Genomic DNA, 25,441 nt, shown 5'->3' on the forward strand with positions numbered 1-25,441 from the left:
GGGGGCCTTTAGTTTAACCTTAAATGCAGAATATTCTTTATCTCTGTAGTATTGATCCAGTAGATCAGGGGTAGACAATATCTGTTTTTGTTTGGGTGCCAAGCAGTCAACTTAACAAGCCAATAAAAAATTCTGGAGTGCCACCACCGTTACAACATATACTAATATTTACAAAATTGGGTACTAAAAATGTTAGTGGCTTCCCTGACCTTCCTTTTTTTGAAGCTAATTTGCTAGTTACACCCATGGGTCAGGTTATGCTTCAGAAGTTTGTAATGTTATTCGACTGTGAGCATGACAAACAGTATTGCAGAGGTTCGCAAACTCGGTCCTCCAAAAACTCTAGTCCAGGTTTTAACCATAATATTGTTTGACCACACAAGACTTAATTAGTAATTTCAGTCAATTTGATTTAACCACCTGTACTCAACCATGGATATCTCTAATACCAGAGCTGTTGGGGTGTTTTGAGGACCGTGTATGGGAACCTCTGAACTAGAGGCCTGCCTGCTAATGCACTATATCTGGCAAGACAACCGAGGTCTACTGCAGTCTAGGTATGATTTCCTCACTCATGTTTTGATGAACAACACAATGCCTGAATGAAACAAGCCCACTTTATGAGGAACAATTGAAGCTTTCCCACCCAAGGGCAGATATAGTGAATCACTGGGTCCCAGGTAAGTATTATTTTGCATTTATGTTTAATATATGGAAGTGCAAAGAAACCAACATTTAAGGTTTAAATTATTTTTTAAACTCACCAACTACTAGTTGCTCCTATCATGCATACTGTTTAAATTTACAAGTGGCACTAATATAAGGGGAACTGTAGTTTATTTTCAAGAGTACTAATATTGGAGTCATGCAACCGTTTAAGGGTCCTATTGATTAATTTTTGAGATGCCGCCCTGAAAATGATCATTCCTAATTGGTGCATATTGTGATTTGAAATGTTTTTGGGGGCTATTTATGATGAGACTAAGGGGTCTATTTACTAAGCTGTGTTAGGAGATAAAGTGAACGGTGATAAGGTACCAGCCAATCAGCTCCTTACTGCCATTTTTCAAACACAGCCTGTGAGATGGCAGTTAGGAGTTGATTGGCTTGGACCGTATCACCGTTCAATTTATCTCCTAACACAGCTTAGTAATTAGACCCCCTAACTCTGATAAGAGCCCGTCCTGGTGAAGGGAAAATGTAAAGGGATAGCGACTTCTGAGTTTGGACCTGGCTAATGTACATGCACAGCCATAGTACCACACTTACGCAAGCGTTACGGGATCCAAAGTATCCCTCTCTGAAAAAGAAAATGCATACATATGTGTGCCTGGTGTGATCCGCCAAGTTCCGCGCGACTCTGCTTGCGTTGAACAGGTCTTTTGCATCTTTTTTGCCCAAAAAAGCAACTGAGTCTGTAAATGAAGCGCAACAGAACTTGGCGTAGTAAAAAGCCGCAGCCGATGCATTGTAGCACTTTGTATACAGATTTACACTCAGTCACACACAGATATATAAGTGCCGCATATCAAATTAATCAGTGAAGTCTCCTGGTGCATCTTAGTCTTATCTCATTGTGACTAAGATGCTTTTTCAGCCAAAGTAAAAAAGACTCAAAAAAGAATGCCAGGCACAAGCAGAGTAAGCCGAGAGAGGCTATTTGCTGCAACTTGAACAACAGTGTATGAGGACACATCTGTAAATGTAGGCTACTATGTCTGACTCAATCCAAGAATATCTTTTTGGAGCTTGACAAAAGCTAAGCTTCTCAGGGCTTGATAAATGGGGCATTTTTGCAGATCCTATAGAAAAAGTTATGGAAAGCAGCTGCAATTGTTTTTTTTTTTAAATTCAATAATTTTTATTGATTTTATAATAACATAAACAAAACGAGTACACATATATTGACTCCATTACAAATTATGGCTGTTACAGACTCGGTAAAGAGCAAAACCTCGAACATATGGAGCCTACTATTGTTCAGGTGTAGGACAATTTGCACAGATATTGACTCAGAGAATAATATTCGGTATCACCTTCTTAAATGGCATAATTCCCAATAGAGAACATAGAGTAAAACACCCAATAACAAATAATAAATGGCAGAGTACCACATACAATATACAAAAATACATATAATCGAGCAATAAACATACGTAAAGACAAATAATATATCAGGATATAAAGAGTACCACATATTATATCAATAAACAGTAAGAGCCCATAGGCGCCATATGGGCTCATTTACCAAATATAAAACATAAATAGCCAGTGCTAGAGGCATATACAAGTACAAAAGTACCTTACATCTTAAGCCTGATACATAATAATTGCAAAATATGACTAAATAAAATTAACAAATAATAATAATCTGCCATAAATCAAAACAAATCAAAACCCTAGACTATGCAAAACCCAGCTCTACAGCATAGTAAGGATAAAACCTTTTAAACAGACATACTATAGAGATAAAATGTTCTTCACTTACTTAAAGCTTGGCAACATAATAATTTATATACTAGGATATTATAACCAGCGAGACAGAGAAATATTGGGACATGAAAGCATAATAAGGGGCACCAAATTATTAATCATTAATTAATCCGGCCAGGCCTCAGGAGGCAGTGAAAATAGAGGCATAGTTCCATCCCCATTCGACCAAGGACTTACAGAAAAGTACTTGGAATGCTTTAATGATGTATCCTGAAGACATCCATCCTTCCAAGGACACACAGAAAATATGAAAAACTTGAATGGCAAAGCCCGATGCCCCGAACCCTCCATTAGGAATGTAGCACTCTTTGGAAAAAGCACAGTAGACCCCAACCACCTAGGGTTTGAAAGGGTATCCAGCATGGGGATATACACTTCCCTAGGTGAGGATAAGCTCCAGACTTGTTCTTTCTTATAAGACATGCAGAAGGTAACCTCATCAGTTGGGGACTCAGCCTTCACTTCTCCAAGTTTATTGAGAAGCCTCTGTGTGGAAGCAGCAATAGCTTGCAGAATCAGCTGCACTGAACTAGCCATCTGTAAGGCCGTCAAGTCTCAAGTATCCGCAGTAGCTGTAAGCAGGTACAGACTAAATGGTGATGGCTAACACACCACCTATGCTCTCCAGAAACAGCTATATACTGCAGCCAGCGTCAGGATCTGTTGTTATGAGGAGCTCAAGCCCACCACCAAAGGCACTTAATATAAAATGGCTGCCAACTGTCCAATCTGATTATCAGACACAGGAACAGAATCCCTTGGTGAGTAACAGGAGATTAGAGGTACCAACAACAGGGAGAAACCACTGAATAATGTGCAGCAGCGGCAAGATCAACGTACCAGCAGGATCAGTAGCAGTGCTACTTCAGGTAGGGTGCGGTCCCAAAATGGCGGCCGTTGTCTTCAACTCGCCGGAGCAAGGCAGCAGGGAGTAGAGACCGGGCAAGCAGTCAGCAGCAGAGGGACCGGAGCACCAGGAACAGCCGGATAACGAAAGCAATCCACCAGGTAAGTAGCATTTTAAGAAACAGTAGTTAAGAGCAGGGATGGAGACTCCGGGCCAGCAGGAGAAGGAAACAGCCACCTCAAGTCGCCGGGTAATAGTGCCAGCAGGATCAGCAGCAGCGCTACTTCAGGTAGGGTGCGGTCCCAAAATGGCGGCCGTTGTCTTCAACTCGCCGGAGCAAGGCAGCAGGGAGTAGAGACTGGGCAAGCAGTCAGCGGCAGAGGGACCGGAGCACCAGGAACAGCCGGATAACTAAAGCAATCCACCAGGTAAGTAGTATTTTGATAATCAGTAGTTAAGATCAGGAATGGAGACTCCAGGCCAGCAGGAGAAGGAAACAGCCACCTCAAGTCGCCGGGTAATAGTGTCTTAAAGTACACAACAGGAGCCAGCTGCGACACTCCAATACGTACAGGAGAGGATAAGCCAACAAATCCCTGGTTGTGAAGTAGATATATCCAGGAAAAGAGGATTTTTTTCAGGATTTGTGCAGGAGAGCTAAAGAAAAGCTGCCCTCTCCCAGCTACTCCAGGCCACGCCCAGCTGCAATTGTTAAGACAGGCACCACAGTAGAAATCTCCAATATCTGCTGCGGTACTCCCTCGTTATATAGTCCCAATACCCTAAAGCACAGGTTCTCAAACTCTACCCTTAGGACCCCAAACAGTGCATGTTTTCCAGGTCTCCTCACAGAACAAGCAGGAACTGAAGACATTTGCAGTAGAGGCCTGGCAGAGCATCACCAGGGATGAAACCCAGCGACTGGTGATGTCTATGCATTCCAGACTTCAGGCTATAATTGCCTGCAAAGGATTTGCAACAAAGTATTAAAAAGTGAAAGTTAGATTTAGGATTGTTGAGTTTGTCCCATTACTTTTGGCCCCTTAAAAAGTGGGAGACACATATAGAAACCGTTGTAATTCCTACACCGTTCACCTGATTTGGATGTAATTACCCTCAAATTAAATCTGAAAGTCTGCAGTTAAAGCACATCTTGTTTGTTTCATTTCAAAGCCATTGTGGTGGTGAATAGAGGCCAAAATATGAAAATTCTGTCAATGTCCCAATATTTATGCACCTGATTGTATGTAAACAAAATGTCAAATAATGACAAACAACTCAGGTTCTGTCAAGGCAGAGCTGTATCTGTACATCTTTGCCTCCTTTTGTGTTCCCATTTTTCAGGGCCACATTATTTAAGGGTCATGTGGGTTTAGGGCTGAAAATGATCAAGGGAGAAACTGCTTAAGCTAGGCTGGTAAGTCTGTGCCCAAATACAAAACCACTATTTCACTTGGAAGGATAAAGTATTGCACTTGGAGCTGTGGAGACTGTCAGGCGACTAACATGACATCAACGGACTACAGTGCCCGGATTAAGGGCCACATGGACCCGGAGCTGAAAATATTCAAAGGCCTATATTGAGAAGTGGAGGAGCTGTGACCAGTGCTATGTGGGTGTGACCAATGCTGTGTGGGTGTGGCCAATGCCATGTGTACTTCTCTACACTGTCAGCCCCAATGTCTCCCTAACTATGTAAAACATTGCATCATTTTGTGAGCAAAATATAAATAAAATATAAATACTGGATAGCTGGTCATCATTATGCTGTCATGATGATGGGCCTATTTTTATCTGGTGGTCTGAAGCTGTTGTCACATATAGCCAATTGCAAACCTCCACATGCTCCATTCTATTGAGATTACTACCTTTTAAAAACTAAACAAAATAAATAAAATGCTAAAAAAAAAAAGTCTATGAAAAAAGGCTGAAAAGTACAGTAGTTTATGCACTGCATGCAGTGCAGTATACTGTATACACATACTAATTGCTACCATCTAAAACAAATGTATCCAGTTCCTTAAATTGATACCATTTCAATTATTTTAAATATTAATTTAGCTGAGCTGTAAAATGTTTTAATAATCATTGTCGTTTTTAAAAAAAAAAAAAAAATTTGACAAATTGTATAACCACTGACAATGAAATATGATCTATCAAATTTCTGAATGTTTTGCATTGACACTGATATAAATAGGAATTTTATACCACTTATCGAGGTTTATTTACAGGAGGACACATCTGCTCCTAAATATACCTAGAAAATGCATAAGTTAAAAAAAACAACAACCATATAGTCATGCATATGTCGAGTTGGATGCATCGCAAGATGTGTTATGCTCTAAAACAATAACATTGCGCCAGATGTACATCAGACGGACAAGTGTGTAAACTTACACCCCACAGTAGCGTAAACATAGCACAGAGATGCAGTTTGACAGTGTTAATTGTAAATGCTAAGGTTACATTATTCTGTTTGTAGAAAATATGTATAATAATGTAATGAAGTGCCATATATAGAAGAGAGAAAATTGTCTTCACTGTTATTAATAAATACTAGTTTTCAATATATACACAAACACAATACAACTTAAATTATATAAAATAAAAACATCTGTTGTCCCTTTTAAAAATTATCATTTGAAACTCTTTCTTGGAGTAGCCCATGGAAATGTCATTTAAGTAATATTAATAGATAGCCGTGACCTTATTTAATATAGCTACAGCGCTAATGTTGTAAGTACTATCAGCTGGAGGTGCCATTACTCAATCAGACAATCAGAAGCCGCTATATCCTGTTAATCATCCTCATCATTCATCACTAGCCCTCCAGAACCTTCTAGAGATAGCACTGCTAAAAAGTGTATCTGCACAAGCATCCAAGGTCTATATGTGTTGCAGTTACGCAGTGGAGTCACTAGGGGGGTGCGGACCACACTGGGTGTCCACCCCTCCTCAGTGACTGGGAGCCAAGTCATTAATGTGCAGCACCAAGCTCCTGGTCACTAAGGAGGAGCCGGCAGGTCAATTAGAGACTCTTGGGGGGAGAGGCAGCTCGCCATCTCCAGAAGTACTTGGCACGCTGCCAGAGTGATGAACCCGGGGGCATTCCACAAAGCCATGCCCCTTTTTCAGGCATGCATACCTTCGATGAGCACAGGGGGTCTACTTGGCCCACTGGGTGTCACTGGCCACCGGTGACACCACTGCAGTTACGTTACCAGGGCCAGATTAAAGGGGGGGTAGGGGGCGGTAGTGGCACCTGTACCCAGATGGGGGCTCAGCTGCTGCAGTTGTGTTCTACAGTCGGTGCTGCACTGTATGCAGCAGCACTGACTGTGCAGGGCGTGCAGCACAGTCAGGACAAACTGTGCAGCAGCATACAGCGCAGGGCGGAACCCAAATCCCCTCATCAGTGTCATGTGACATGTCAGTGATACTGATGAGGGGACTACAGAGCAGGTCTGCCATAATCGGGAGGTGACAGGTGCATAACCAGTGGCGGGAATGGAGGCATCAGGGCTGCTATTGGCATGGGCGGTGTAGTGGGGGGGAGGGGGGGTTGGTGGGCTCTGATTGTGTGGCAGGTGGGGTTAGGCTTCGTGCGGCTTGAAGGGGGCTCCCACGACTTAGTTGCCCTGGGGCTCCCGCAAGCTATAATCCTGTCCCTGGCTGTCCCTCCCTGCCTGTCAAGAGTGGGGAGACACAAGTCAACGTGGCACAAAAAACTATATTCGGTCGTATATGTTTGTATTTTTGGTGTGCATTCACAGTATGGAAAAATAATATCTTATGCAAAAATGAATGTAGTTCCAACTCTACATAAACATCATTACACTGCACACACCAGATCCATTACAGACACACACTAATTAGTGATGTAATGGTGTGTGATAACATTTAACCTTTACAAAAACAAAATCATATGGAGACAGGTTTTTTCTTTAGCTGCACATGAAAAGTGCTGCCCGTACCAAGTCAGCTTCATCAACAGATGCTGCATTATTTAAACGTTTTATTTTGTAACATTTTCCTGAAAATATATTTTAGAAATACAGTTTGGGTAGAAAATATGCAATCTTGAATATTTTACAGCAACCTCAATATGAAGAACAGGTAAAGCTTCCCAGTTATTTTGAAACCTAAAAGTGGAACCATTAATGGTCAGTAGTTTGTCAATCATTAGTCAAACTGGTTCAGCTCTCTCATTGGTTTTGTCATTTAGCACAATGTAGTAACTTCTTGGCTGTAAATGTCTAGATTAATAGTTTCTGCATTGCTGTAAGACCTAGAGGGCATTTCTGACATCATAAACAAAGAGGGGCACTTGCTAAATACATTATATCGGGGCAACTTGGCAAGAAGGATGAGCTGTGCAGGACAAACCGTGCAGGTCATGAGCCACCAGGGAAGTAATCTGCTCCTAAGCCGTAATTAGAAATTTTAGCTCCTGGATCATGTAGGAAATGTTACACTCACCAGAGTATACTGATATAACCGCACTGCTGTCTGCTTGTAATTGTGGTCAGTCTTAAAAAAAGCTCCCTGGAGGAGCGAAACATGTCGACATAGAGGGGGCTGATTCGCTTGTGACTGTATTGGCATCGATCAAATACACGCCTGGTCCAGCATATACAACCATTACATTTGGCTGAAAGAAATCTTCATCACCATTTACAGAGACTAATCGCACATTAAAGGACCACCTAGCGGGAGAGCGGCCGCCTAATTCAATCACGCTGAAGTCTCCTAAGACGGACCGCAAATACAAGCAGACAGCAGTGTGGATATATCAGTAAACTCTGGATTCGTATGGTGAGATCCCAATATTGTTGCTATTATCAGCATAAGCTTATGCAAAGGTTATATCTCCACTTTGCCATCTGTGGGCAACTGAGAACTTATACAGCCAAAGTCTTTTTCTTACACTAGGAGACCACATCTCCTTTTATCATTTGGATATTATATGTGGTTACAAAGGTGTCTATTGAGACTTAAACAAGCAAGTCACAAGCGATATAAAAGAACAAGCTACTAGTGCCATTTTTAAACATATTGAATATGTTGTTTTTGTTTTTATGTGTTTTTTAAATGTATATCATAGGTTGTGAATAAATCTGTATAATTAGTTTTTGAGAAGCCTTGAAGTCTTTTATTCAAACAAACAATATGCAGGTGTTTATTACCAGATAACTATAGCGTAGTACTACTTTTTCGTTTTTTTGTGTGTTTGCCTATTTAAGCCAAGTGGTACTGGCTAATTGGACTAGCAGCTCAAAAGTGTATTTTCTACTTGTGAGCTTAGCGCAAGGACTAGTTGCTGTTTATTCATCAACTAGAATTCTTTTTCACCATTTCAGCTGCAGCCTCAGGCAGCAAAATGATTAGGCACATCCAAGCACACGGTTTCAGGTATTCTCAGACTAAAGCCATTCTTCATCGCCCAACTGCTTTCTTTGGCAGATGAATGCTATTGTAGTGTGAGTACATGACAATATAAGAGGAAGCTGATTATAATGGGAGAAAATATGCACTGTCAAGTGTGCTGGAGACAGATCTACAGCTGAGGGGATGATCTACGGTTGTGCTAGGTATAGCACATCTACTGTAGAGGCCAGCCAGGCCTTTTCTGATATTTCCAAGTATGAGGGTTTTCTTATACAGTATGTCCGCTTTAAACGGTGAAAAGCTACTTTGATGGTAATACTAAAGTGTTTATAATATAAATATGTTGATGTGTTAGTTTTCATATGCAGATATGTCCTAATACACCTAGCCTCAGTACACCATGCGGCGCGAGACTCCTGGCGTGATTGAGCCTCCAGGTCCCTTGCAACAACCCGCTTCTTGAGACTGCACTTGTATATATCTGTGTGTGATTGAATCTGCATACAAAGCTAAACGGAACTTGGCATGGAAAAAAGCTGCAGCCGCTGCAATGTAGCACTTTGTATTCAGACTCAGGGGCCTATTTATCAACACTAAAATAACGGTTTTAAGGACATTTTCCATAATTACTGTTTTTTTTAAAGTATTCATTAACACACTTAACATGGGAGATATCACTGATATCTCCTGCATAAGTCCGCCTGCATTAATTGCCACACTCCACATACATTAGTATGGGGATGTAGAAATTAGGCAAAAATGGAATGTATTACGCATACTTTTAGAGAAATAAGCAAGGTAGAGGGAAATAACAATGGGAAAAAAAGGTAATAGGGAAAAGTAATAAGGAGAAATAGAAAGAAAGTAATCCACTTGGTGTAGTACAATATATTTAATACGTATATAGATAATAAAAAAGGCAAGATATGCCTTTACATAAAATCTGGTATTAAAATATACACTTAATAAATCACATCTAATAGCCTGGATACGGAGGACTATATCCAACAATTTAAAAACATACAACAAAGGTATAGCCTGCGGAGAGGCAACATATAATTGAGACAAAGCTCGCTGCAAGTTGGCCAAAAAACACAATAAGCTATGTGTATATTGCACTTAATCAGTCCATACAGTCTAGTCCAGAGATCTGTTCCTCCTGCCACATTGACTGTATTAGGATCCACAGTTGTAACCAAGTATTGTCTCCCAGTTTGAAATGCCACACTGTTATTTTACAATAGCTGTGTGTGGCCCAAAATGGATGTGGGTAGGATGCCAGCTATGCAGTATATTACTGCTGGGTAGGATGGTTACGTACGTGATCCAAAGATGGTAATAATCTTCACTCTGTATATGGCACTCACCCTCTTTGGTGTATTCGTAGCGCCAATGTCCAGTTTTCTCAGCCTTTACTGGTCCGGTTTATAGTTGTAGCGGGGAGTCGGAATAGCCGCTGTTTTCCTCGCTGGCTGAAGTTGTCACGGACTCCCCTGTTTGGAACGCAGTTTGGAGCGCACGGCCGCACTTCCGGTTACTGCGTGTATGTCTTTCCGGTATCTCGGGGTAACAGAGATAGCTGAGCAGAGGGTTCCTCCAACTAGTATCTCCCCTGTGGGGCTTCGTCAGGGATAAACCTCATACTCAGTCAGGCTCTATATGAAGGCAGTGATTTATTTTGATTGGTGGTGGAAGACCACACCCTTAATTAGATACCTTATCAGTTCTAATTAACACAAATGGCTTAAGCCACACACTAGACCAACTTACATCCAACCAGCCAACTAGTTGATTGGTTGGAATGAAAATCTGGTAATGTTTGAAAGCAAATGACAATCAGCAATTTGCTCCCAAATGCCGGAAAATGGACAAAAACTGTTGTTTGAGCAAATTGTTTAGATCAAACATTTAACAAACTTGTCTGAACGACCATTTTCATCTGTTTTCTGGCATTTAGGAGCAAATTGCTGATCATCAGTTACTCCCATACGTTACCAGATTTTCATTCCAACCAGACATCTAGTTGGCTGGTTGGATGTAAGTTGTTCTAGTGTGTGGCCAGCTTTAGGCTGTCTGGTATCTGAAACATACAGCAGCTTTTACAATAAAGCACCCTTTAGCTGCTAACATTACTGGTTTAACACAAAATTCATTTTACTGTAGGTGTAAAAACAAATGGCAGAATTGATACAATGCTTTTAAGAGCGATATGGTCCCTATGTAGAAATTAGGCTATTCATCAAATTCCGAAAAATTAAGTATTCTCGGAATTTGATGGTGTTACTATACGCCACTCTCAGGTGGCGTACAGCGGGTTACACTTACCTGCTTTCAGCTGGGCAGGTACTCCTCTGCTCCCTCCGTCACTCCCTGGTTCCTCCTCCGGCTCCGGCTGCTGCTCTGACACAGACTGTGTGTTCTCCCGGCAGAATACAGGGTGGTCGGGGTCCGCGGCTGCAGCCAGGTAGGTGGGGGAGGGAAACGGAGGGGGGCTAACGGACACAGAATTACCGCAGCTGTAATCAGTGCTGCGCATGAGCTGCATTTGTGAACGTAAAGGTGCATGCGCAGCACTGATTACAGCTGCGGTAAGTTAGAGTAGATGGGGAAAAGTATCTATTTCCTGATAAGCTGTCATCGCAAAAATTACAGCTTTTCGGAATAGATACTTATGAGGAGGAGGAATGATTAATTCCTCCGGTAATTAGGTAGAACTCCATGCGAGTTCTAAACCTAATTACCACCATCGATTTTTTTAGTAATGATGAATAGGCCCCTGAGTTTCATACGAATATACAATTGTTATATATCAAATGAATCAGTGCAGTCTTGAGAAGTGGTTTATTGCAAGGGACCTGGAGGCTCAATCGCGCCAGGAGTCTCGCACCGCATGGTGTATTGAGGCTAGGTGTATTAGGACGCATCTGCATATAAAAAATAACAAATTAACATATTTATATTGTAAACACTTTACTTTTATCATTAAAGCAGCTTTTTACTTTTTAAAGCGGACATACAGTAAAAGCAAACCCTCATAATACCTATCCTGCAATGGGACCGGAAACTCCGATCCGCGGCCATTGAAGTTCCGCAATCCGTTGTAGGATCGGTGGAATTCTCCATGTTAAATTTCACAGATTTGCTCATCATGATCATATTTTGACCGTGATCGGCAAATCAGTGAAATCAAACATACTGCAACCCGGCACCTCTATATCGCAGGATCACGACGATTCGTCGCTGGTGTATGGGAGCCTTAAAATGCATTTTTAAGCAAAAAAGATGTGAAAGAGACGTTCTGTGCAAACAGAGGCGCGCGGGAACTGCCACGACGAGATGGGTTGTATGAGGACACATCTGTATTGTTCTAGGTAGTTACATTGTTATTTGTTAGGGTAAAAAAAAGACAGATCTAATCATTCTATTAGTTACGCCCTTTAAACTAAAAAAAATAAACATTTTAAATACATGGCATGGCAGCCCCCATAGCAACTTGTGGGGCTGCTTTTGTGCTTGAAAGTGGAGGGCTGTGGCAGATACTAGAGCTATCTGTTGCAGTCCCTCCTTGTTACATTTAGTCATAATTGCCTACTATCCTGGAACCTGTGGGAGGCTTACGATTTTTGGGGTAGCCCCTGGCACCCATGGAGGAGTAGGTACTCCACGCACTTCCTATTTTAGTGGGGAGATTAATACTGGGAATCTGTAGTCCATGAGGAGGTGACAGGGCCTAGTGATGCAATTCTATGATAATTGTCATTTGGCCACGTCCCTATCCAAATATGCTCAATTCCCCACATTTTGGTTCGATGAGTGGGGACTAATGACGGGAATAGTCCAGCTCCGCCCCTCATGGCACACCTGCTCTTCCTCTTCAGGCTTCTCCAGGAGAGGTAACTACAAAAGTTGGCAAGTATGCATTTAGATTATCCTTAATATTTGCAGGTACCCCCAAAAATGGGTGTTTTGGGGGGATTTTCCTCAATTATTATTATTTTTTTTAGAAATATGCACCTTATACCTATATAAGGCTCCTGGTATATTCGACTTTATAGTTTCTAGACATTATATTTTACATTTATTGATGTCATTCTGTGATTACAGAAACATTTGTTTAAAATACAGCTTTATGAATTATAATGCTGAATAAATTTCCCTTTTCACAGCTAGCTATTAAAATGTAGGAGCTCTGGAGCATATTAAATGAAGACATTAAGGGCCTGATGCAAAGTTTTACGTTACCAGCATCACTGCTGCATCCACGATGCTAAAATACACTAATGCCGCAGAAGGCGCTTGAAGAATGAAGATGCCTTCTGTCGGCTTTGCAGATCCAAGTGCTACGTCCGAAGATCCAGCATTGGATCACCGTCGTGGCCATCAGTTGCTACGGCTGCAGGCATCGCCCATCTGAGTAAGTCTAAGCTTACTCAGAATAGGTGATGGAACTCTTCTTCCAGTACCAGGAAATCTGCAGACCGTGGCCTCGGCACTCCCACAAAACAACACCCCTCCGTTTTGGGGAACGGTTCCGACGCCGCCCATTCCCCCCCCCCTCAAACGGCCGCAGTCTGTCAATCAGGCTGTGACGTCCAGGGCAGGCAACGCAGCACATGCGCTGTCCTCAAAACAAACCCACTTAAAACATATCTCCCAATACATAATTAATGTGGAAATCCTCAGAAAAATTAGTTTAATAAATAGGGATTGGTACGAATACTGCGGTAGTGAAGATCCCGACAGGTAAGTATTTAATGTATTTACTAACCTAACCCCCCCAACCCTCCATTAGAGGTGCCTAACCCTAACCTCCCCTCCATGTGCCTAACCCTAACAACCCCTGTAAGTGCCTAAACCTAACCCCCCTTCCCCACAGCCTAAACCTAAGTCTCCCGGGGGGTGCCTAACCCCACCTTCCCCTAGTCTAACCCTCCCGGAGGGGTGCCTAACCCTAAGTTCCCCCCGGGAGCCCCCCCCCACCTGCGGTTGTATGAGCCCGGCTTACCTTTGATTGGTATGCCAGGCATCGGGCTACCGGTGTAGGTAAAATGACAGGCGTAGGGATTTTGATGAATATCATTAGACCCCTGACGGGATTAGACAGTCGGGAAGCCGGCAGTCAGCATTTCGACCATCGGCTTCCTGACTGCATCCCAATAAATAGGCGCCTTCTCATTTCTTAATCGTGTTTCACCTCTTATACAAAAAATACTATTCCAGACTAGAGACTAGTTTTTATGAAAACCGAACACACCCGAACTTTGGGGTTCATCAAATCGAGTCCCAGCTCGGATCACTTTTGTAGTTCTGAGTAGATCCTAGCCATGGCTCTGGTCTGCTATAAGTTCGGAACTTAAAAAACGAATCTCGGGTTTTGGATCAGGTCAAAATTTCATGATTTTAGCTGCTTTTATCAAATTTAAAGAAATCCAAAATCAAAACAGAAAAGAACCAAAACACTTGAGGGTGGTTTTGCCAAAACCAAAACACGGGTCTGCACACATCTCCATTCCAGACTGAACAAGCAATGTAACAGTGGAACTCCATATAAGAGGGTTGCTTAATCTCACTGCTATTTTGCTGATTGTTAATATTGGGAAAATGGGAGTAAAGACCATACTTGTTTAAACTTTAATGCTATCATGTCCAGGGGCATATTTGCCTACCCTCCCGATTTGGTCGAGAGACTCCCGAAAATCGGGTGCTGCTCCCGGCCTCCTGCGAAGGCAGGCAAGCCTCCCAGCAGCTGCTGACCCCTCTTGCCAACCCCGCTATTACATGAAACTCTCCGGCAGCGCGGGGGGTCCTGTGACGCGATTCACGCTGAATCGCGTCATTTTGGCCACGCCCCCTGCTTCACAATGCCGGGATTATCGGCACTGTGCAGCGGGGGCAGGGCCAAAAGGACGCGATCCAGAATGTCGGCATCTCTGGCTCAGGGGGCAATGCAATTATACGCATTGGCCACAATATGCCATTTGGAACCGTAACCAGTAACATTGCTCGTTTTTCATCCCAACCCATAGAGCTGTGCAGGAAAACTAGTGATCTTGCTACATCCCCCATAAAATAAAAGAATTGTTCACTTAAGATTCCACCAATGGTCATATAACATGAAAGAGATAGAGATGCTATGACAGACAGCTATCTACTATACCGCCAGAACTAAAGTAAAACATTCTTGTAATGACATTTTAGCTACAAAGGGCAGCTTATTTAACAACTTGAACAAAATTATTTCTATATAGAAACAGAGAATTAATTAAACCCACTTCCCACTGCCTCTTCCCCTGCAGCAAGTGTAATGATCCTATTCCCAAGCCAAAGAAAATGCTGGTTTTAAGATTTTAATCAGTTTCAAACACAGTCAAATGAGGATAGAGTGTAAGATTGATTTACTATATACAGGAGTTTTCAGCTTTAAACTAAAACTGTTGTGTCCCAGGGGATTTCAGTTAAATGAAATTGGCGTCTTGCATCGCTAACTTCAGGCAGAATTCCAACCTACAAAAGCCTAAAGCATTAATAGCACATATTCTAAGTATGAGAAAGGTGATAAATCTATTCAAATTAACCCGTCCAACATTTATGCAGGAAAGGGCACGATTCATTTCCGAGCCAATAGCACAGTACAAAAGTCCTATATAAATCAGTCTGTGTTCAATTTCACACTTGTTTTTGCACCAACAGTCCCATTATTTGCACCAAAGAGCAATTGCTCATTAGCAAAAACTATTTTTTTTAATTTGTCCTGGGTTAAGAGGCAGAACATGATGGAGGTCAGGGTACCTTGTGGGTAGAGATGTAGGTTGCTTATATGATGTGCATGGTTCAGAGCAGGGGTGGCAACAATTAGACTTTGTTTTATGGTTTTGATATTAAATTAAATATATGGGGGTCCTAAACTGTGGTGGGTGATGTGGCCACTGCTTGATCTGGAGGAGGCCAGCAATTTTGGACAGCCCCTCCCATCTGCTGTGAATATGTAAAACAGACGCCTCTTGTTGGCGGTGCATGCCTTTTTGTGATGTGCATTTCCTCCCCCGATTCCCGAGTTTGGGCAGCTAAGGCAGAGCGTCAAGCGCTGCAAAAAGTTCCTAAAAGCATTTTGGGCATAACCAGGACAGGTTTAGCCATTTTACTTGGCTAAACCGGTCTAATTGGCCATGAAGATCGCGATAATTAATGGGCATCCAGAACAATTTAATTGCAACACTGGGTGTCCATTAAATATTGCTGCCCAGAAAACAATTGAATCGCCCCCAGAGACAAGCTGGCAAGCCAGGGAGAGGAAGCAAGACGCAACAGGCACTAGGGGAGGTGACTAGGGAAGGAGAACTGCAGGGATAGAATATAGTGGTGAAAGGGGCGGGGATTCACGGAGAAGAAAGGGACGGAGCCTCAAAAAGAAGGATGAAGAAACATCTACACAATGACAGCACAGCAGAAGGGCCACGATGATCAAGAGTAAGAGCTAACAGTCACATACACATAGACTGCTTGGGGATTTAGGGGACGATATTGCAGCAACACTTTTTTTTTTTGTAATATGCGCTGCTGGAGATACAGGGAACAGTAAGTCCCGCCCACTTATGTAAAGAGGCGGACCTCTCTGCTGATGGCCCACCGGGGAAACCCCCGACTCCCCTAGTTCAAACAAGGGTGCCCAAATGTGTGTTTGAAACAGTGTATGTTAGCCCATCGATGGAAAACATTATGCAGGATGATATTGTTTGGTGATCACCAGACAATAGCTACTGGGGGGGGGGTGGGGGCATCATTTGAAAGAGTGGACTTCCCTTTTTCAAATGTGGGTACCCCTGAATTTACTAAGACCAGGTTGGGAGAGATCTTCCCTCATCTCTGGACTCCGACATTTTTCTGCAATCTAGGGGATATTGTGACTCTTCTTTTAAACAATAATATACCAATCCTGGTAGGCCCAGTGTGGGGAAGATATATGGGGTCTATTTACTAAGCAGTGTTAGGAGACAGAGTGAAAAGTGATAAGGTGCCAGCCAATCAGCTCCCAACTGTCATTTTTCAAACACAGCCTGTGAGATGACAGTTGGGAGCTGATTGGCTGGCACCTTATCACTTTTCACTCTGTCTCCTAACACAGCTTAGTAAATAGACCCCTTAGGGTCATAAAATAATTCCCATCATTATTTTTCATTCACTTATTTTTTTAATTTTTATTATTATTCTAAAAGTGACTTTATATGTGACACCACTTCACAATGCCCCTTGGCTGCTGTCCACAGTCCCCAGCAGTATCTGGACCGGTGGGGAAAAGGTTCCACTCCCAGTCACTGTAGAAAACGAGTGGAGCTCATCCCCTGCAGTCTTAAAGTATATGTGAAGCACGAGGCCCACTTGTCTTTTGCTGTGAAGGGGTTAACCAAGTAAGCCCTAAATTCATACTTGCTGACATTTATATTTTTCTTTCTGGGAGTTGCCATGAGAGGAGATGCAGGTGGGCGGTGACAGGGGGCGGGACCAGACTATTAGCATTAAGCCATGCCCCTCACAATTAAATGCAGGGTTCCTGCATATTTAACTAGGGGTGGGGCCAAATTACGCCAGTTTCATAGAATTGCATAAATAGGCCCCGCCCCCTACTCACCGACCCACGGATTCCGGGAAAATTCTCCCCATTCTGCCCACTTCACTAGGAAGTGGCCGGGATGCGGGAGAAATGCCTACTTTTCCGGGGGTGCGGTGAGTTGCCCGAAAAATCGGGAGCCTTCCTGGGAGAGTAGGCATGTATGTCTAAACTTAGTTAATCACATCCTGTAATATACTGTAGCTTGCACTGATCAGCTGATAGTCTGGTATTTACATTATATTGTTAGGTAGATTGTATAGAATAGACAATGGCTATAAGTTCATCTCAGGGAGTATCAGCTTTTTTTGTTTGAAAATGAGCATTATATAGTAAATATAGTACAAAAGAGAGATCTTTAGACATTTATATAGCAAATACAGTCCTACCCGTTTCCTCAGGTTACAGGTCAGTGTAAGGTTCCTGGAGAATGAATTTGCAAAGGCTGTGTAGAAGTCCAGGACTTTTAGCAAAGCTTCTCGTTTAATGATGTGTAAATCGCAGTAAGTCAGCGCTCGGACATTGGCGCAAGCATGAGCAAGAGTGGTCTCTTTCCAGAACACATCACCAAATACATCCCCCTTTCCTACAGAAACAGGAGAGCAAGATGTTACAAAAAGTATGGCAGATACCAATCAGATTGCAGTGTATTCACTTATTATTGTTCTCTATTTAGAAAATAAGGGCCCCATTTATCAACGAGACATAACCCCTTTAGCACTCACTAAAGGGTTATGTCAGCCTTTCAATATTTAAATGGCGGTATTCTAAGATTATCGCTGTTTGTCACTGCATCGCTCTCGCCATCTTTAGATGGCGAGTGCGATGCGGGCGGACCCGACAGCAGTCTTTTCGGCTTTAGCAAAGCCTTCCAGGCATTGCCGGGTTTCTGTGTCACGCGCATGAAACAGAAACCAGGCTGCCAGCAACAGAGCTAAGTAGGGAGATTGTTGCTGGACCTCGCTGGTGGGGTAAGTAATGATGAATAACAGTGGTATAATCACATTCACTGCTAACTAAACAAAATATGCCACTGGCATTTAGTTTCGTTGATAAATGGGGCCCTAAATCTACTATTTAGAACCGTTTTTTCACTCACCATTAAGAAAAAGAAAAACTAAAGACATAAAATGCATTGCAGTTAAACTGTACAATGTTTTAATTGTTAGAAGAGATTGCAAATATATAGATCACAGTCATTCAAAAAGGATCAAAAACATTATTAGGGTACATATGTTGACGCACAGTAGACCACGAAATTGCAGACTACTGTAAGTGATTCACTCTAGTAATGAACCTTAAGAGTCACCTATAGTAGATGAAAACGATAGACCCTACTGTAGTGTATACCCCAATATATTTACTACAAAACAGGGGTTACTTGAAACTTATTTTATATGAATACTTTCTTTATTGATCCAAGAAGACCAAATACAACATTTGACAGACATATTGCAATACCATACCATCTTAGGGGTCAAACCAATTGTCCGCGATGTACTCGTAGATGAGAGTCATCGCAGCAACAGCTCCACTGTACGGCTGCCTGAACTCGCTGAAAAATTGAGAGAGGGCAACGAGGGGTGCAAGAATAGATGCCGTTGCCGGCGTTTTAACGATGTGGCAAAGGCAACTCGCACCCTTCGAGGCTAATTGGACTGACCTCTTAATGTTTTTCTATGTTATAACAATTAACCAAAACAACAGAAAGAAAGGGATAAGGGGTGTATGTACAGTTTTGGGGTTGTTACCATGTGGACCAATAGGAAGCCACTAGCCACACACCGCTACTGGTCCATGCAGTCACCCATCTGCATTTTGTTTAATCTTGCTCTGCATTGAGCGGATGGGGCATACAGTACTATGCATGCAACCTGCCTCCTGCCCTGAAGGCTGGCCGCACAAAGATGTTCATGAGCAGGACTGTGGCACCAAGCCTTTAAATTGGGGCTGTCACACCTTTGTTTTTTTTAAATCATTAAATTTGATTGTTTTCAGATGTTGCAGGTGAGGGCCACTATTCACAACCTGTCAGTCACATGGCAGCAACAGAATGTTTCTGGTATTCGAATATACTGTATATTTTGAAGGACAGTGTTATTCCAAATATTAGGTGTATATTTACTAAAGTGCGGGTTTTTAGAAGTGGAGTTGTTGCCCATAGCAACCAATCCGATTCTAGCTATTATCTTCTAGAAGGTGCTACTGTAGATAAATGATAAGTAGAATCTGATTGGTTGCTATGGGCAACAAGTCCACTTCTAAAAACTCGCATTTAGTAAATATACCCCTTAGTTTCTCTTGTTCTAGAAAGTTGTAGAACCCACCATAAAAGGCAACATCATTTCTTTAAAGGTCTTATTGTATGTAGAGTTCCTAAAGATAAAATGCTAATTACCTGTGGGATGAGCTGAGTTCCAGTCACATCTCATCCCACCCACTGAATACTATTATTATGCTCTGTCAAGATATTCTTTGTACGTAGATCTCCTTCACCAACATTTTACACAGCAGCGATATGACCAGAACCAGGGAAATACTGTAGGGTTTTGTTTTTTTTTTTGCAGGATTTGTAGGGATGTGTGAAAAAAGCAAAAGCGTTGACCGTGACTATGAAGTACAGAAATTCTGCTGCTGGGGTTTCTGAATTGTACATGTACCTCATATGTACAGACCAGCTGCTATTGGATTAAAGATGCTTCTAAATGGGATCATTCTTTCATTCAACCTTGTCATTTATTACAAATATTTTGATTTTTTTTCTTTTGCAGTGTAGGAACGTGAAACTGATATTTTTACTATTAAAAATATCAATACAAGCTGTTTTCTGCCTTACATGGCTATAATGTACTCTTATCATAGTTGTGTTCCTGAAGTCACGTTTGGATGCTGCTATTTTTAGCTTTTCCTGGTTTAATATCCTGATGCGGTTACAGAGATAGAGAACAGTACAGAACTTATCTGGTTACAGGCGACAATCTATAGTCATTCTGCTTCAACAATGTAACATTCACTGTGTATATAATTGTTGCATTATGTACATTGTCTCCAGATAATGGCTTCAAAATGCAATGATGCTTGTTAAATATTATTAGTGTGCTAAACAGTGCCTTAAGTAGTACAGTAGCTAAGAGCTAGTTGTTAAATCAGTGAAAATGCTATGTGCGAAACACAAAAGGGGCCTAGTTATGTATGACCTGTTAAGTTATCTGTTATTGCCACTATTTGCAGTGTAAAGAGATGAAGTAACAGGCTAATTTATCATTACAGACATGCCAAGAGTGTGCATCCAATAAGCAGCTGTCCCAGTGGCAATACATTCGCTGCTGATAGAATGAATTTCCGGGCTCTGACGCTGTGTCATTAGTTCATATGTTCACGCTCCATCCTGCCCCGAAGGGATCCAAAAATTCCTCTACGACGATGCTGTCCCCATAGGATAGACATGCTAACACCATCTTCAGATAAACTTTTCGGATCTTGATACTGTAAATGATCCAAGACCGAAATACCAGTATTATCTCCTGCATTAGTCATTTGTTATTAGCCCGGATAACGCCGTTTAGACAAGGTTTAAGGAGTAAAAAAGTTTCAGGCATGGGTCCTTGCATCAGTGCCTGCAGCATCTTCAGGATGTTCCAGGTGGCTGCATACGCTGCAATGTGCACGTCTGGAGCATCCAAAGGACGCTCCAGGCGGCACTGCAGCAGCGATTCTGGCTATACTAGGCACCATTAGACAGATGCAGGCGCCGCGGGGCAGTGACGGTGCCACACACAGGGCTCTGTGCTCTGTGTGGTGGCACTGCTCTTACACCCCTTGTTACGGCTCTGTTTGTGGGCATATTCCTGTTTTATCTAATACAAGTACTTCCTTTTTCGTTTTTTAACCTTTTTTTTTTTTTTAATCATTCTATCTCAAGAAACAGGGAAGAAATAAGCTACAAGCACTGGAGAAACCCCGTATCATACATACTAGATGAATGACAATATCAATGCCCTCTATGGATACAAAACCAAAAGTCAGTTGTTGTCAGAGCTTCCAAGAGGTCAGAAAGGAAGATGTCCACTGATACTCTAGGTTTGGCAGTAGAATGAACATCATAGGCTGAGGAACTAATTAAATCACCTGTGCTCAACCATGGATATCTCTAAAACCTGAACTGTTGGGGAGCCTTGAGGACCGTGATTGGGAACCTCTGGGCTAATTACAGTTTCTAAAAAAAAAAGATGTAAATTCTGCGCACACACTGGCGAAATGCCACTCGGTATAAGTATGGTCCCCACCACACTTGCACAATCAACAACACCAAAATACACACCAAGCGCAAATTCTAAAGGGTACTTCAAAGAATCTGTGATCTTCGTAAATGTGTACAATAATATGATCACAAGTCCACATAAGCAAGATCCTTCTTATAATGCTGTTTTTCTTTAGTGAATTCCTCAAAAAGAACAGAAAACAAACAGTCTGTGAGATAGATGTAAGTCGGTGAAATAACAATATAATATCTCCACTTACATCTAAGATTCTGTTGTCCATCCCTTCTCTGTATTGAATCTGGATAATAGACTAATGCTCCAACTCAGAATTTTCCAATTAACCGCAATTCCTCATAGATATTAAAAGAAACAATCCATAGTGTAATTCCTAAAAAAATTTATTAATACAAATAAACAGACAAATGGCCACGTAAAATGGGGCCTTCAGACCAAGGCAGGGGAAAAAAACATGTAATCAGTGTCCCTCTAATCCGGATAAGGAACACTGTGGAGTAAACTCTCACCCTCTCTGTCTGGGTTCCCAAGGCAGCCACGATGTTTCACCAGTCACACTAACGTGTTTCGGCTCTCAGCCTTCCTCAAAGCCTTGCATTGCTGAATGGACTGACACTCAGCGACTGCGTAGGAATCTGCGCACACGTATTTTCAGTGTGGAGATCTTTTCCGCTGTCAGGAAGATTCTCTGATCCTGAGAATCCAAAAGAGCTCCCAGATGAACCATCCTTTGTGAAGGATTCAGGGAGGATTTCTTCCAGTTGAATCTGCAGCGCTTTTGTAGGAAGGTAATGTTTACCTGAAGATGGCGTTGAAGTACCTCTGGGGAACTTGCTAAGAGCAAGAGATCGTCCAGGTATGGTAGCTGCCGGACCCTCTGACCACACAGGTGGGCCACCATGATAGCCATAATTTTGGTAAACGCCCGTGGAGCTGTAGACAGTCCAAAGGTTCCTGAAATTGGAAATGTTGCTGTAGTATAGCAAACCGGAGATATTGCTGATGAGAGAGCACTATAGTAGGTACATTTAGGTAAGCATCCTGAATATCCAGAGATACCATAAAGTCCCCAGGCTCCATAGCTAGGATAATAGAGAGTAGGGTTTCCATCCTGAACCTGGGTACCTTGGTGAACTTGTTTAGGGATTTGAGGTTGAGGATAAGCTGATGAGACCCATTTGGTTTCAGAACCAGAAAGAGAGTAGAATAAAAACCATTTCCTCGCTGTGATAGCGGGACTGGAACTAGAACCCCTGCTTGCAGCAAGGACTGAATGGCTTTATGGATGAGCAGGGTCTTGTTCGGGTCTGATGGAGTGCCTGTGTAGAAAAATTGGTGGGGTGGCCATCTTAGAAATGAGAGGGCGCGCCCGTGGGAGACCACTTCTCTTACCCAAGCGTCTGTGGTAGTTTGACGACAGCACTGGGCAAATTGAATAAGTCAGCCTCCTACTCTGGGGTCCCCTAGGGGGAGGCCCGTCCCATCAGACTGAAGGCTTGTCCTCGGATTTTGAACAGGAAGTCTGGTGGTCCAGGTCTGCTTGGTACTGGGCTTAGCGACCCTAGTGGAAACCGTCTAGGAAAGGATTGACCCTTAGGCTTTCCTTGGGGACGAAAAAACCTAAAGGATGTTGTCCTAGGTTTTGCGGTAGCTGCTGAAGGCAGAAAGGCAGTCTTTGATGCTGTTATTGTGGCTACAATCTTGTCTCAGTCTGGGTCAAACAAGATCTCCCCATTGTAAGGTAATGCTTCTAAAGCTTTCTCAGAATCTGCATCCGCCTTCCATGACCGCAGCCACAGAATGCGGCGGGCAGACACAGCCATGGCCAAAGCTCTAGAAGCTAGGAGACTGGCATTCAAATCGCTTCTCCAATATATGAAGCTGCATCTCTTATCTGAGCTACATAAGACATCTGATCCCGAGAGGCGTCTGAGGGAAAAGATTCTTCAAGGGCATCTGCCCAGCTCTCATTTGCTTTAGCCACCCATGCAATAGCCATGGCCGGGTGAGCAATGGCACCTGAATGAGAGTACACAGATTTAAGGACAGTTTTAATCTTTCTATCCATAGGGACCTTTAGTAAGGAAACTGTAGGGATAGGTAATGTAGCGCTTGTAATCAAACGTGTTGGGGGAGTCTCCCATCTTGCACAATGAGCTGCAGGAAAAGAAAACAAGAGGTCAGGCATTTTGGGGGCTGAAACCTCTTACTAGGCATCTGCCAAGCCTCTGCCATGTGCCCAACTAGTTGATCCGAGAGGGTAAACTCTGCTGAAGCCACTTTTTGTTGTTGGGGGCGCGCTCATCATCTTCTATTTGTAAGATAGATCTAACCACTCGCACCAAAGCAGGTATATTCATTTTAGACTGAATCTCTGCTTCTTTCCCCCGAAGGGAATTCACTATTAGAGAGATCAGCATATTCTGCCTCCTCAAATGACACCTCAGAATCTGAGAGCTGCGTAGACTGTGAAGATAACACAGGACGCTGAGTAGTCTTGCTGGGTAGGGGCTTCTCACCTTGCCACATATTTTTAAAGGCTGTAGAGTTAGCCGCTAGACTTTGTACTGAGTTAGAGAGTATGTCTACACATAGGAGGGAGCTGCATTGTACCTGTACTGCTTGTACCTGTTGTGGCAACCCCATAGTGGGAGGGGGGGAGCTTGTGGCAGCCCCTTAGGCAAAAGGGGCAAAGGTGAGAAAAAAGGGAAAGATATATGATGACAGTATAGAGAGAATATACAGACAGCGCTAGCATCAGTCACATACAATGCAGAAATACATACAACTGCAAAATGGCACTACAGTAAACTACTCAGTCCTTAAATGCTGGTAGGCTATAGTCAAGGGCAGGGGCTGGCTGGCAACTTTTAGCCTGGGGGGCAAATGCATGCAGGTGGCCCTGGCAGAGGAGTAGCGTGTAGCCAGGGTGCCCGGAGAACTTGCGTGCTACGGCACTCCCCCCCCCCCCCCCCCTCAAGTGTTCCAGGCGCCAAAATGGACAGGGCGCCATCCAGGGTTCTCAGTTTGTTTGCTCTATATCCTAAATAAGTGACGGATCTGAGATTTGCTTCTACATTTCATGTTCCCTCAGGTAGCCCAGATTGCCGGCCCTCCTTTATGATCACCTTCTGTCACCCCCCCTTTCCTGTCAGCTTGATTATATTCACTTCTCACCTCTTTAATTCTCTCCCCTCTACCCTGTGATCGGCTCCCCTGTCCTCTCCTTTCTTATTGGCTCTGTCACCACCCCTCTCTGATCCACTTTGTTCCTCCCCTCTCCTTTCTTATTGGCTTCTATCACCACCCCTCTCCTTTTCTTATTGGCTTCTGTCACTGGCCCTCTCTGATTGGCTTTGCCTTCCCCTCTCCTTTCTTATTGGCCTCTGTCACCCCACCTCTCTGTTCGGCACTTTCCACTCCCCTCTCCTCTTTGATCCCCTCCCTCCTCTCCTCATTCTGTGCTTCAATGGACTTAAAAGTGACACATCTGAGGAAAAATCCTAAACTTCAATTATAAGGTATGAGTTTAAAAAATAGTCACTGCTTTGCTATGTAAAGTAATGAGGTGTTCCCAGGCATGACCACAAAGTGTTAATTGAAAGGTCTTTCAAAAAATAATAAAGAGACCTGAAATAATGGTGGTAGACAGAACATGATTAGTAGTACTCACATTAATGGTATACAATCGGGAAACCGGCTGCCTTAATACCGACATCCGGATTCCCGACTATCATATCCCGGCGAGGGTGAAATGCCGGACGTCTAGATATAGACGCCTGACATTTCCCCGACGCCGGGAGAGAGGCGCCCGGCATCCCGATCGAAGGG

General features: G+C 42.9%; 1 protein-coding gene across 3 annotated transcripts in view; it reads right to left on the minus strand.

Annotated features, from left to right (window-relative positions):
• Positions 1–25,441, minus strand: part of KCNH5 (potassium voltage-gated channel subfamily H member 5) — a 543,084-nt gene that overhangs the window by 81,885 nt on the left and 435,758 nt on the right. For all 3 annotated transcript variants that reach the window (XM_088471312.1, XM_088471311.1, XM_088471310.1), the window contains one exon: positions 17,723–17,919. In XM_088471312.1, coding sequence (XP_088327438.1) covers positions 17,723–17,919 — 197 coding nt within the window. The remainder of the gene's footprint in view (positions 1–17,722; positions 17,920–25,441) is intronic.

This window comes from Taudactylus pleione, unplaced genomic scaffold (assembly GCF_031769625.1).
Source record: "Taudactylus pleione unplaced genomic scaffold, aTauple2 ptg000113l, whole genome shotgun sequence".
In the NCBI taxonomy this organism is placed as follows: domain Eukaryota; kingdom Metazoa; phylum Chordata; class Amphibia; order Anura; family Myobatrachidae; genus Taudactylus; species Taudactylus pleione.